The following is a 14,804-nucleotide window of genomic DNA, read 5'->3' on the forward strand; positions in this document are numbered from 1 at the left end:
AAGCAGTAGTGAAACTTTTTTTTGCTGCTGAAGCAAATCACTGTTGAATAAATTCGGACAAAACCTAATACTCCTATCAGTCGAGAGGCTGATACAGTTGGCCAACAGGCTGGATCATATTAGGCTAACCTGTACTGTCATAATAGACACTGTAAGTAGCTTATGGCTCCAATAAAAATAGCAGACAGGCCACTCTAACAAAGGACATACTTGAGGGCCCCACAGGTCTGCCTCGCATATGCAAACACATTTCAACATGTGCCTTTGCCTTAATCAAATAACAAATTCCAACACCCTAAGAAAGAAAAATATTTGAATTTACTAATTAATTCAAGAATCAAGATGACAATGAATTCCTAAATGGACACACAAATTAATAAAATGAGTCCCATCTGATTTAATCTGATCAGAGCCTTTGCACAAAGCATACATGTCTTCCAGTATTCAGCTGTAAGCAAACAGAATTAGCTCCGATTTCCTCTCCAGAATAGCAGTGAACAACAGTGAGAGTGTTTAGTGTGCCCAACCAGTGTGTTTCAACAAGTGAGAGCAGTGATGAAAGGCTGTGACGTCAGTTCCATTCATGAAAGGTTGGTGGCAACCTGTGGGGATGAAAATGCTTCACTTAGCCTATATTGAGCAGGCTATATACTGAGGTTGCAGGTTGTGCTGCATGCCAGCCACCAGGGTGCTGTATTTTTAGCCAGGACAAAAAGTAAGAATTTATTCTTCCACTTTAGGCACAATGGGGCAGGATATGGAGGTGCCATAAAAGTCAGAAATTCAGGCTTGGTCACACAATCAGCAGAACTATTTTTGTGTAATTCAAGTGTGAGTCACAGAAACCAACAACCTTCTGCACAGAAAAGAAAGAAAAGTCCCCTTTAACAGTGACGGCTTTAAGAGAGTAAGTGTAAAATACACTGACCACCAGGACGTAGCAGGGTGGTGGATAAAGGAACCATACTTTTAAAGAATGGACCCTGATACAAGCCACTGCTGAAGTGCCCTTGAACAACATATCAAATCTCTATTAGCTCCACTATTCGCTCTTTGGTGGCTGACCCTGACTTCTGACCTGCTCGTGGAAAAGCACAAGAAAAATATTTCTTGCAAGGATTAATAAAGATAAGTATCACATTACACAAGAGTTTCACGTTAGCCTCGATTCTTGTTTTATTTGATCATCTCTAGTGCACACGCAGTCAAGCATTTCACTGGGAACATTTGACTGAGGGGCAAATAGCTGACCACAAATGAAGACTAAACTGGTTTCCCAGGAGACAAGGGTGAGATTTCCCATGCCACAAGCCCTCTCCCCCTTAAGTGTAAACCCACTAGCTGCTTCCCCCTGGATGAGGACTGGCATCTTATTCACTTCTGCCTAGAAAACATCCAACATTTAATTGAGGTGTACAAAATAAGCTCTACTAACCAAGCAGCAGACGAAAGAGCAGTGGACTAGATGTAGAGCTGAAACATCTCCTGTTAGAGAAAGCGCAGACCCCCACCTCCTGCCACACACCAGTGCAAATAGTGGTGTTAGCTTTGTGCATCCAAATGAAAATCCTGTCACACAATACAAACTCAAAACACACAACGCTGCATCTCTCTGAGGTATGGGCCACCAAACACTTCTATTATCTAACACCATCCTCCTCTGGTGGACAGCATAGCTTAAATATATCGAGAGCAATATATTATTTTTAACAGACAGTTTCTGGTTCTTATTTATGCACACACACACACACACACACACACACACACACACACACACATACATATATATATGTATACACATACATATATATATATGTGTGTGTGTGTGTGTGTGTGTGTGTGTGTGTATCCCCCCGTGCTGAAATCATTCAATATGCTACGTCCTGTCCTCTTCCCATTTTAATCAATAGCTATTGCTGATACATTTACTGGATTATATCAGCCTATACCTTTTGTGGGGTATCACCATCAATATTAAGTACATTGAAAAACAGCTACACAACATAGACTTTACAGCCTCTAGGTCAGTTACATTAAAGTATCAAGTGTTTATGATATGATAACATGCACACTGACTCCTGTTTAATGCCAATGAGACAAATTTGCTTACAAACAGACCACTTGATTGAAGTTAGTTTATTCAGTTATTACCAAGCTTTTTTGAGCCCTGTCATGAAGTGTATGTGGCTGTAAAGTGCACAAAAGCAAGAACACTAATGTAATAATAACCCAGACAACGGTAACTAAGACTATCCCTGTAGGGAAGTGGTTGTGTGAGCTGTAGACTTAAGGTAACATTTAGATTCCTTCCTGTAACACCTGTTGTTCCTATGACATAATCTTGAGGAAGGTGGTTTTGTCAAAAGTTCAGAGTTAAGACGGCTAATAGTCACAGACCCACAGTTTCAAAAAGAACAAAAAAAAAAAAAAAAACTCAATTTATCTGCCTGGACCAGTTTAAGAGTAGAAAGTAAAAATCAATATACAAAATGTTAGAATTCCCAGGTACTAATAATACCATGGTCTGGGTTAGCTCATCCCTTCCCCCAGGAGTGACTACTGTGTAACACTCATCTGAATAATCTAAAACTGTGCAGCAAGATAAACACTAGAAAGCTCCTTTGTTGAAGGAAATATCGCTCAGGTCTGTGGAGACAGTGCCAGTACAGAACAAGCCTGTAATCCACCCGAGGCAAGCGCAAACAGTAATCTTGTGACTGTAGGTCAACTTCCTCACACATGCATCCGGATTCAATGTTAGACTAAGGAAAAGTGTCGCTCCTGGTCCTATCATGTGTTGACAAACACTGAAGACAAAAAGAAAGAAAGAAAAACAACTGGAGCCCTATAATTAGTCCAACAACTGTGATGACCATTCAGGCACAGGGGTGAATAAGCTAGTGAAGAGAATGAGTTTAAACAGAGGCAGGAATTTTGCCGAGCACTGCACGTATTTCCATAGTGACACAGCTGTGGCAGATGTTAACACATAGGTTAAGGGGGTGTTTCAATGAAAGCTGCAAAACTCAACAACAGGAAGCCAATGACCTTAACATGAATGCCTATTTATATGTCTGAAATCCCACTGTATTCTGATTTGAATATCAGACAACACTGTACTGGCCCACCATTCAACATCATCAACATACAAACTATCTTAAAACTGACATCAGAAACAACTTTCTATATCATTGCAAGTTTAAAAAAGGTCTTTGTCTGTCATATTTCTGAACACTTAACAACACTTTGCGTTTAAAGGCAACAAAAATGAATCCATCTCATCCATCATAGTCCAATTAACTTAACTATTAAGGTCAATTAGGCCACTAGCAACATCTGATTTCCCTATTCTGTGTATAACAAGCATTTTTCTCTCTTTTCTTGAAATATGGATGATATAATGACAATGGAAGCTGTTTTTCAGATTCCACCTGTAAGCAGATCAGCTGTTTATGACAAACGTTGCAGCCCTAGATATTTTTTCCAGTGCACAGGCAGCCTCAATCTCTGAAAGTGACCCTGATCAATCTCCTTGTTCTTAATGATCAAATTCTATGGACAACTAAAAGGTCGCTTCTGCATCTAATTTCTACACGCCGGCGACCAAAACAGGAAACGCATTCCATGTGATGTCAAAAGACAGATCCCTGGCTAGACTACACCCCTCGAGAGAAGTAGGACAACGTTATTTATTAATGCAATTCCAGATTTCTCTTTTCTGTACTGTAGTGACTATATAAAGCCACGTTACCCACATCACTGTGGTGTTTGTAACTTACTGCTGTTGTGTTCGCAGTGTGCGGTTCCTCACAACCAATCTATAAAAATGGATGAAAGAAAACAGTTCCTAGATAATCTGGTGCATGAGCCAAGCATTCAGTTATCATACCTGCACTATTTTTCTGTGTGGCACACATGGGGTGGTAATATTACAACACCTCATCTGCTGGCTATACGTTATCAAAGACAGCACGGCTACTCTCGTGGCTATGAATGCAACAGCGAAACGTTGTTAGCTACTTTATATTGCAACTTCAACGAGCCAGAAAATTAACTATTGGGATAGTTTTGTACTCGCTAAAGGGATTATTTTAAAATCCGATCACTATTTAGCAGGAAGGTGTAACAAAATCCCCGCAAGCGCAGTTCGCCGGTTTCATCGAAACTCTCTGGGATGACATGGCCCAAGTCATGGGAACATTATGTCGCAGCTATTAATACGGCCTTTTAATGCCCTAAATGCAGTGTCGCCGGAAAGGCTTCCGCGGCGTCAGGGCATCAATACGCCAAACGCCAAAGCGCTAAAAGCGAGAAACACGAAAACGCCACCGCGCACACAGACGGTAGGTACCCGGTGTCCCGACTTTGACACTCGCCCACCGACCACACAGAACCAGACACTCGCTTGTTAGCTAGCAAGCTATTGCACTTTCCCTGAAGCCTACCAATACTGTCAGTCTAACCACAGCCACGAGTTACACTGCCACATGAGCTGTGAACCACGTCTTTATCGTCTGTTTGTCTAACGTTAACCTACACTCCATTTTTTGTGCGGTAGCGATTACTGACTGCAGCGCATAGCTTAAAACCAAGAACGCCCAGGTCCGTTATCGGACATGCAGCCAGCCCAGGTCGCTACTAACGCTACAGCTCATTAACGTATTCCTCTGTCTTACGCCACCGCGGCTGTCCGTTATCAAGATCAAATCTGAAGCGTCGCTCACAGATACAAGCCAGTGACAGTGGAAACAGAAATAACCGATACCGCCAATTGCACCCTCTTCGCTAGCCTAGACGGATGCGCTTCATCACCGGGCATCAAATTGGGTCTATATACCAAAATATGAGCGTATAGTTAAACAAAAATGTCACATGCATTTGCAACCTTCTCTGAAAATATTTTTCCAATTGTTTATTGTGGTCTGGAGTCTCAATTATGAAGGGAAAATGGCAATAACCATGTCAGCGTTAGGTACGTCCGATAATGGACGCATCAGCGTTTCATCGGTTCTAAGCTGGCTAGCTACATAGCCGAGAGAGCTAACGTTAGCTACCGAGCTAGCTCTCTGCGACACGATTGTAAGCGCTGGCAGAGAGCACAAGCTACTATAAGCGGCCCAGTGGTTCATCAATACAGACCAACAACAGTCAGTACCACCGTAACCAGGAGGAAACCGAAGAGCTTCAGTAAAACACAAGAAATTCGTTAGTACACGTTAAGGTAATCATCGCATCGCTCACCAGCTTTAGGCATCCACCCTCTTGACAGCGAATCCCCTGTCTGTGTGACCACCGTCAAGACTACATCAATTAAGTCAAAGACTTCCGGTAAACCTTTCACAGTAAAACTCTTACGAACACACATCTTGTAGAAAGAGTGTTTTTAGTAAAACCTAGTCTATAATCAGTGTGTTCATTGGGGTTTTAAATCTGGTCTTAAAAAACGACTCTATATTTCTATTTTGTCTAAACGATAAATAATTCATAATTTAATAGGCCTACATACAATAAAGGACAACCAGTGATTTTTTAACATCGTGAATTGTTTTAGGTTTAATGGGGCAAAATTCAGGTGGAATCTTACTGTGAATTATCTGTGTACTTTAAAGCAGAAACATTTCGTATCCATATGGAATAAGAGTGCTCAAACAAAACTATTACAACACACAGGTACGATCATCTTTTAATCCTTATAACAAATAGGCTACTAGTTTTCATATTTGAGCCATTCACCTAACATGATAGCAAATGAAAGATAAATAACTACATAAGAATTTATTTATTTATGTTTTAATTAAAGTGTTTAGTGTCATGAAGGTAGGCTATTTTATATCACAGAGGAGCAAAACTGACAAAAAATACAAACACTCTGAGAGGAAAATAAAATGGGTAACTAATCAGTCCTATGAGTCATTGGATGTTCATATTATGTACATTGCAATATGCTGTTCAAATCATCAGACAATATGAGTTTGCTTGTCCTGCAGGTGATGTGGAACTATAAATTAATTCTACCATTGCACTCACTGTAAATATATTAGCTGCCCACATTAGTCATATTTATATAATTTTTAATTCTTTCATTCATATAATCTCTTTGTGATTTCCATCTCTATTCAAACCTTCAGATTTCCCACTCTGAGTATGCCTAAAGGGAGTTAACTTGTCCAAGCTACAGGCTTAGGTTTTCTCGCCCTCTATTGTGTGATAAAGAATATTACATCCTGTACTCCACACTTTATAAAATGGCCACTTGGGGGCGTTGAGGTACACAAATAGATGAACAGCAGCATCACTGCCTTTGTCCTTTAATATTGAAAAAGTTTACTAGCTATGGTCTACACAAAGCTTTTAAAAGAAACAGATTACACTTCCTTTTAGTCATAGTAATGGTTGAGTGACACTGATCTGTAATGTTTTTGAAAGGGCTTCAACTTTTGTGTTTAATTATGAAAGACAGCCAGAGAAAGTTACAATTGACCTGGATCTTAGGTAACTTGATTTGATCAGTCCACACTTTTCATAAAATTGGATGTGCATGAAATATACAGTATGTCTCACTCTATGCATTTTCTGTCTTCACTGTCCAGATTCTTGTCTGGAGTTCAATTGTCTAAATAATGTAAATATATAATACAAATAGTTCCTCGTCCTTTTTGTCTGTTTGACCAGATCATTGTGACAAAACGTTAATGAACTGATAATAACTGGTACAAAAAATGTATTGTATAAATATGCTGCTACTCTTTTTCAAGAATAGGATGAAACTTATGTTCTCAGCAAAAGACAAAAGGTTAATAGATGAGACTCAGTGGGTAAATGAGAGACAGAGAAATGGATCAAAGTTTTGAACGGCATTTTTATTAGGCTACAACTGAACAGTAGAATGAGGATTCGCTGTTACTGTTAAAGTCACATAGGTTATTTGAATGGAAAACTACTTATAGTATCTTACCTTGTTAATTAAGATCTGCCTTAAATCATATCATTTCATACATATAATACAATATTTTCAACTCTGATACACTGTTATCTGAGATGTAAATGTGCAGCCACCGTATTTCAGAGGGATTTACAATTAGTGCAAATGACCTGCAGTCCAGGACACTGTCTGCTGATTTGAGCAGTGTATTGAACTACATACCAGTGTGTATTGCTGTTCTCCTGCAGGTGTTACATGCACTGTTAAATGCACTGTAACCCTGCAGGGTAACCCTGTAGGACAGTGTGGAGGTGTGTGACAAGCACAAGCCCTGAGTATAGTGTGTCTCTTGTAGGAGGGGCGACTGTGGATCTGGACTGGATGCCCTTCAAAAAGCTCTCGCTCTGACCTGCTCAGTCCCACTCAGCCAGGCTAGTTGAGCACAGCGGAGCACAGCAAGCACCCTCTAGACAACATGGGACTCACACAGGACCCCAACTTCCAAAAGCTGCAGGACTGGTACACAGCCCATGCCCTGAACCTCAACATGAGACACATGTTTGAGGCTGACAAGGAGAGATTCAACAAACTCAGGTATGCATCCCATTAAAATATTTTGATTGTATAAAAATTCCGTATGCACAGCACCACTAAACAGGATGTAGATATCATGTATGTAAATGTATTATTAGTATTAGTCTATTGGCAGACAAGTTCACATGAAAATGCTCTGATGCATTCAAACCATACATCTTCTTACACAATGGTCAAAACTAGATGTCAAACCACCACTCTACCACAGACTGACACTGTCTGTTTGATGATTGTATTGATATTCAGCCAGGAAATCTTCAGTTCCCATCACCAATACTTACTTTTGTGTTTGTACAGTCTCACACTGAAAACCGGGGATGGAGACATTCTGCTGGATTTCTCCAAGAATCTCATCACAGAGGATGTAATGAAGATGCTGGTGGATCTGGTAAATTCATGTTTAACTTAATGATTCATGGTTTTTCAAATGCCACTGTAGCTTGCTTTGATCAGGAAGTCCCATTTGTCTGACTCGTGACTACATTTCAAGTCTAATTTGTTTCTGTGTACATAAAATCTATTAGTTTGAAGGATGGATCGGCAATTTGGATGACAGTTGCATTTCTTGACATATGTATATGCATAACACACATGCATACGTTTTGGGTATTTATCTGAGGCTGTGAAGAACTAATATTTATTGTCTTCTCCAGGCCAAGTCAAGAGGCATTGAAGCTGCCAGAGAGAAGATGTTCAAAGGAGACAAGATCAACTTCACTGAGGTGCTTATAAATGGCCACATGTCTGCTGTAATTTTACTAATGGAAGTGTTTACCTCTCTACATTTATCCTGGTGGGATAAAAGAAAAACACTACCAACACTGCATTTACACCACAGGGCATAAAAACTACACATGAGCTTGTTTTTTGTTTGTTTATAGATGTGCATTGATACAGTGAATGCAACAGCTGAAAATGACAGAATAAGCTGCCAAGAGTAAAGGATCAATGCCATAGTCCTGAGTGTAACTGTCTCTGTGTGTGTTGTTATGTGCACTTGAAGGGCCGCGCTGTGCTCCATGTGGCTCTGAGGAACCGCTCCAACACCCCCATCATGGTTGATGGCAAGGATGTGATGCCAGAAGTCAACAAGGTTCTGGAGAAGATGAAGGGCTTCTGTCACGTGAGTCTAATGCGGCGCCAACTTTGTTGCACTGCAGGTTCCACATCGAACAGTGTGAATTTAGCAATCATGGTGATGGCAGTTTGAAATGTGTAGATGCAGTCCAGTTCACAGTTACATTAACAGTGATGATGATCGTGTTTATCTGTTGCAGAGAGTTCGCAGCGGCGAGTGGAAGGGCTACACAGGAAAGGCCATCACGGATGTTGTTAATGTCGGCATCGGTGGATCTGACCTCGTGAGTGCAATTCATAGAAAGATGTATTTTTCGCGTACAGCAGGCTACGTATTCCAACACCATATCGAGCCATCACATGACTATTACACAGCTTTTACTGCTGCTTTCAGGGTTAGGGTCACAGTCTTACCAGAACTTGAACTTTGAACTTGAATTGCAGGGCCCCCTGATGGTGACTGAGGCCCTGAAGCCTTACTCAAAGGGTGGACCGCATGTGTGGTTTGTGTCCAATATTGATGGAACGCACATCGCCAAAACCCTGGCACACCTCAATGCTGAGACGACCCTCTTCATCATCGCATCCAAGGTAGCGGGTTTACACAAAGCAAAAAATTGAGACATTTTCCTGTTTTACACATAAATCTCTGTCTCAGTTCAGTCCTATTGATATTAGTCATTGGTTATCTATGTATTGTGTTTACCTGAATGTGTTTTTACAGACATTCACCACCCAAGAGACCATCACCAACGCTGAGTCGGCCAAAGCATGGTTTATTGAACATGCCAAAGATGTGAGTATGCAGTGGCCTCAAAAAGCAGAAAAGTAAATAGTGGAATTCATTTCTATTTTTCATGTTCTCTAAACGTATTTTCTGTGTGTTTCAACAGAAAGCCGCTGTTGCCAAGCATTTTGTGGCCCTGTCAACAAATGGAGTAAGTCACAGCACACTATCAGAGGATAAACCTTCCATCTGAGTCCAGACATGTGATCCTGACTTCCCTGCTTTTCTCTGTCCCTCTCCCTTAGCCCAAAGTGAAGGATTTCGGCATCGACACGGAGAACATGTTTGAGTTCTGGGATGTGAGTGCTCTTTAAGCCTTGAAGCAGACCGTGTGCAGCAGGTCTTGTCATCATACCTAGACTGTGATGGGGCCGTAGGCAGCAGCTATAAATAAACTAGACTTTTGACCTGTGAAGTAGGTGGGAGGGACAGTCTGGCCAGCAGCTGCTGGGAAATCAGAAGCCTGTCTCTTCAGACTTAGTTATTATTGGTAGCGACCTTCTCTCTTGCAGAGGTTACTGTAAAGGCTGGGTTGCATCAAAGGTCAGGGAGCTGCATTTAGTTACATTGTTGGTATTTAAAGGGTATTTAATTAGCTACTATACGGTCTTTATGTCATAGAGAAAATGGCTGCTGGTGTTTTAACTCATTAGATGTACAGAGTTTACAGTATTTCCTGTCCCTGAAAAAGAAAAAAAACTTGAACAAGACAGGACTTATGCAAAAGATAAAAAACTAAATGAAGTGCTGAGTCAACTGTGTTTGATCATTTGACTGCTTATTAATGATAGAGGTATTTTTCTTCAAATAGTAACACAAAAAAATTGTCGCTTACAGTTAAGTACCTTAATGTTACTGCTGCAGTTCCTATCACCTTTAGATCATGTTTCTCTTTCATTAAAAACTTTGTATGAGGCATGGATATATTTTCAGTATTTTGTTTATTTTCTCTTTTAGTGGGTTGGTGGTCGTTTCTCCCTGTGGTCTGCAATTGGAATGGCCATTGCCCTGCACATTGGTATGTTCAGTGAAGACATACATTTTAGGATGTTTTTACAACAATGCAAAACACTGACTTTGTCAGTCATTTTATGAGAAAAGACAGCAATGCATTCATCATACTTCTCATATCAAAGATGCTATAATGACTTAACAAGAGTCTACAAACATACCAGTGGCTGTGTGAGGTGCTAAATGCTAATATCAGCACGCTAACTTGCTCACAATGACAATGACAATGACAAAATGCTGATGTTTGGCAGATATAATGTTTACCATGTCCACGATCTTAGCATGTTAGCATGCTATCACGCTAATGATGGTGCTGGATGAAAAGTCAGGGGAAGTTAGAATTAGAATTACAATCCATCATCTGGGGAACATAAATGTCTGTGCAAAGTTTTGTGGCAACTCATCCAATAGTTGTCTCAGTCTGGACTTAAGTTGTGGACTAACCATCATGCTGCTAGCATGAATTAAAAACTACACATAATGGTATTGGTAAATATACAGGAATTTCTCTTGCTTGTATTAGTGGAGAGACACACTAAAATCAGAAGTATTATTCAAATCAATTTAAGTGATAATCAGTGCACAATCAGTTAACTTTTCTGTCTCATCTCTTCTGATCATCAGGCTATGACAACTATGAGAAGCTTCTTTCAGGAGCTCACTGGATGGTAAGTAAACTTCAGCTTCACTTCCCCACTACTCTGATGTAGAGAAAACATTACACAGAATACATGAAAGTAAATTAGCATCCTTCCCTCCCCTGCAGGACAACCACTTCCGCACCGCTCCTCTGGATAAGAACGCTCCCGTCCTGCTGGCTCTGCTGGGCATCTGGTACATCAACTTCTTCCACGCTGAGACCCACGCCATGCTGCCCTACGACCAGTACATGCACCGCTTCACTGCCTACTTCCAACAGGTCTGCCCTGACACTGCCACAGGCATCACAGGTCTATGTGAGAGCCTCCAAGAAAAGACAGTAGTAGTAATGGTAGTAGTAAGACAGAAGTACTATTTAATGATGTGATTTATGAGATGATTCTGAATTAGGTTGTTCTAGTTTGTTAGGCAACATCGTTCACACTGGCAAAGGAGGGAATGACTTGTTTTCATGTCATCACAGATTTGATAAGATGATGGATCTGTTTGTTAACTAGGGTGACATGGAGTCCAATGGAAAGTACATCACTAACCATGGAGCACGTGTCAACTACCACACCGGACCGATAGTCTGGGGAGAGCCAGGAACCAATGGACAGCATGCATTCTACCAGCTCATCCACCAAGGTATCATCACCAAAGATCAATTGATCAATATCAGAATCATATAGGTGATTCAGTCGGTCAGATAGTCTTGATTTTACCAACCAACTATTCTAGTATCCTTATCCTGTCTTTACTAGTGGTTAGCCTCATGCTATGAGTCTGCGGGTTACTTAAATGTGTAATTAATGCAGTCTAACTGTGTTCGACTCAGGAACTCGCATGGTGCCTTCTGACTTCCTGATCCCAGCTCAGACCCAGCATCCCATCAGAGACAACCTGCACCACAAGGTATCACTGGTGTTATCAGAGATGTCTATCTAAAGCAGTTTGGGTACAGACAGTCATATAGTCTTGTGCAGTGGTTCTCAAAGTGGGGTCTAGGGACCCAAGGGTCCTTGAGGGGATTCCTGGGGTGTCGCCAGGAAAAAGGGGAATCCTTCATTTTAACTATAGTTCCATCACAAGTAACACAATGACAAAATGTATGACTATTTTGGTCATGGGTTTCAAACACTTTATCTAATTAAACATCTAAAAGTAAAAATCTTTTCAGACGTAGAACCCTGGGACAAGATCTTATCAAATGGGGGTCTGTGGTTGATGTGAAAAAGTTTGAGAACCACTGGTCTAAGGTATATAAATGCATGTATAATTATGTCTCTTATCTTCTTCTCTTATCTTCTTTTAAAAGGTATACCTACTGAAATGTCTAACTTGTATTAGATAAACACCTGCAGGAGAAGGTTTCCATTATGCGAATAATGATTTTCCTTTCCTTGTCTAATTAGATATTGGAAAAACCCTAGATGATGGAAACACTTTATTATGAATTTAAAAAATAAAATTTACATGTCCTAATTTATCTAAAAATGTCCTGTGACCTCAAATGAACTTTGAGCCCAAAATTGAGAATGATCTGAGCTACTTCTGCAGTGGTGTGCAGTCAGTACGTGTGTATTTGGAATCATACATAAAGGTCACAGGTTCTTCCACCACAAGAGCCAGCTGGAGTGAAAGACACTGAGTCTCTATGTGCTCTAGGAGGTCCGATCTGACTTCCTTAGTGCTCTCACCTTTTAAATAATTTAAAAAACGCACATAATAGCCAATGGAAGCTGGAAGGCAATATGTCAAGACACTGTAATGTGACAGTACAACATAGAGACTAGTGCTGTGCAAGAATGACATCTGTAAAACATACAGTGCAGTGTATTGTATCTGAAGCTGTGTGTTTGATGTGGCTGTAGATCCTGCTGGCTAACTTCCTGGCTCAGACAGAAGCTCTGATGAAGGGTAAGACCACAGAGGAGGCCAGGAAGGAGCTGGAGGCCAGCGGCCTGAGTGGGGAAACTCTGGACAAAATCCTGCCTCACAAAGTAAGTCGAATCAAGAGAAAATAACTTCCATGACTCACTTATAGAGAGTGAACAAATTGTGCTTTGCAGCTTTCATAATAATGATAACAAACTTAAACATGAACTTGAGGGGAGGTAGTCCTCTCATGTTACTAGAACAAATCATGCTTGGCATGAGGAAGTGCAGCAGGCAGACCACACTAACTGTGAAGGCTGGAGAAAGCAAGGATAGGAAGTGGTGCCCTCCAGTGACCATGAATAAACACAGCAATCCCAACTGTAGTAAAAGCATCTGTCATGATGGCATGCACAAAGAGAACTGTAAATGATATATCTCTCCTTGTTTAACACAGGTATTCCAAGGAAACAGACCAACCAACTCAATCATCTTCAAAAAACTGACACCATACACACTTGGAGCACTTATAGGTGAGAACAAACAATGTTCTTCATGACTCAAAGCTGCTGATATTGAGATTAAGGCTATAGATTATTGTTATTGTTAGTGGTTGTAAAAGTAGTGACGGTAATGATCCCTCGTTGGGAATTTCCCAAAACAGCCCAGGTTCAGTCCGGATGCTGCACACTGTTGCATACTAAAAATGTTTGTGCCTTGGACAATAGATAAGAGAATACGTAATGTATGTGGTGTGCAGCTCCATTGTGTTATCTCATACAAAACAAACATCCACTTTAGCCTTTGTGTAGTAATATTTTTGCTGTAATAATGATTGTTCTGTCTTGTGTCATAGCGATGTATGAGCACAAGATCTTCATCCAGGGTGTAATGTGGGAGATCAACAGTTTTGACCAGTGGGGGTGAGTCAGTTTTTACTACATCTTCTGATTCTGTTGAGCAGAATGGTGCAACCATAAAAAGACATTTGAATATTTCACTCAGTGTACACATCACAAAGCTTCAATGAAGAGCTGGAAGTGATGAAGAATATGTGTGTGATACCGTCAGAAAATTTGGAATGTGATGGTTTAAAGCTGCTTATGGGGAAATAAAAGGGGAAACTGGATGCTGAGGGGATAATCTGTGTGACTTTGTGTCAAGGAGTTGGTGAAAAGGAGCATTACTGTTTCAGGATACATGACGATTGCTGAAGAATTGTATGACCACTATTTTTTTATTCTGCTTTGGTACAATCCTGCACCTCAGCTTGGAAGTCATCTCTAAAATGAGCCTCTTGAGATAAAGAAATGTTACCTATGACCAACAAAGTGGTTGAAAAACTGGTTGAAAATGTCTGTTTTTGTTGAAACTCTTTCATACATTCTTCGAGCATCCACAACACTGAACCCATGCTCTCTCTTCTGCTTGTGCCTGCCTCTCCTTCCTCTCTGCATTATCAGAGTCGAACTGGGCAAACAACTGGCAAAGAAGATTGAGCCTGAGCTCAAGGACACCGCAGAGGTCCACTCCCACGACTCCTCCACCAACGGACTCATCAACTTCCTCAAGAAGAACTTTGCCTGAGCCGAGTCACCCCAACAACTTCCACTTTTACTCCACATCATTATCCATCTCATCAGCTCATGAGCTGCATGAGCAGGAGACTCGCAGAGGCAGCTGGTCACTCCCACGCAACTGAGCTGAAGCACCCTGTATGTTTGTACTCTCATCATGAATATTTTGACTGTCTACAGTGGCGTCTTTTCTATGTTTGTTACAGTAGTTTATCACCGTGAGGGAAAAAGCTTTTTGTATTAGAGTGTCATGTAAGGCTGAGAGATATACATCTCTCCACTGAAATGTAGCTTGTGGAATAAATACTTTAACACAGTT

The 14,804-nt window shown here is 40.8% G+C and overlaps 2 protein-coding genes across 2 annotated transcripts in view; one reads left to right on the forward strand and one right to left on the reverse strand.

Annotated features, from left to right (window-relative positions):
* The window catches only part of garre1 (granule associated Rac and RHOG effector 1), a 34,975-nt gene extending 29,670 nt beyond the window's left edge, over nucleotides 1-5,305 (reverse strand). Inside the window, exon 1 of the mRNA XM_023429681.2 lies at nucleotides 5,242-5,305. The gene's annotated coding sequence lies outside the window, so the exon portion shown is untranslated. The remainder of the gene's footprint in view (nucleotides 1-5,241) is intronic.
* A 2,025-nt stretch (nucleotides 5,306-7,330) lies between these two features.
* Nucleotides 7,331-14,804, forward strand: gpib (glucose-6-phosphate isomerase b). The gene is made up of 18 exons (XM_023429669.2): nucleotides 7,331-7,516; nucleotides 7,814-7,904; nucleotides 8,170-8,238; nucleotides 8,520-8,639; nucleotides 8,794-8,877; nucleotides 9,038-9,184; nucleotides 9,318-9,389; nucleotides 9,487-9,531; nucleotides 9,626-9,679; nucleotides 10,338-10,398; nucleotides 11,016-11,059; nucleotides 11,158-11,310; nucleotides 11,549-11,678; nucleotides 11,869-11,945; nucleotides 12,905-13,033; nucleotides 13,366-13,441; nucleotides 13,765-13,831; nucleotides 14,372-14,804. Exons 1-18 carry the CDS (start codon nucleotides 7,398-7,400, stop codon nucleotides 14,493-14,495), a joined length of 1,662 nt encoding a protein of 553 aa, XP_023285437.1. The 5' UTR covers nucleotides 7,331-7,397; the 3' UTR covers nucleotides 14,496-14,804.

This window comes from Seriola lalandi, unplaced genomic scaffold (assembly GCF_002814215.2).
Source record: "Seriola lalandi dorsalis isolate HSWRI2012SDOR001 ecotype SW California unplaced genomic scaffold, Sedor1 jcf7180002054898, whole genome shotgun sequence".
Lineage (NCBI taxonomy): Eukaryota > Metazoa > Chordata > Actinopteri > Carangiformes > Carangidae > Seriola > Seriola lalandi.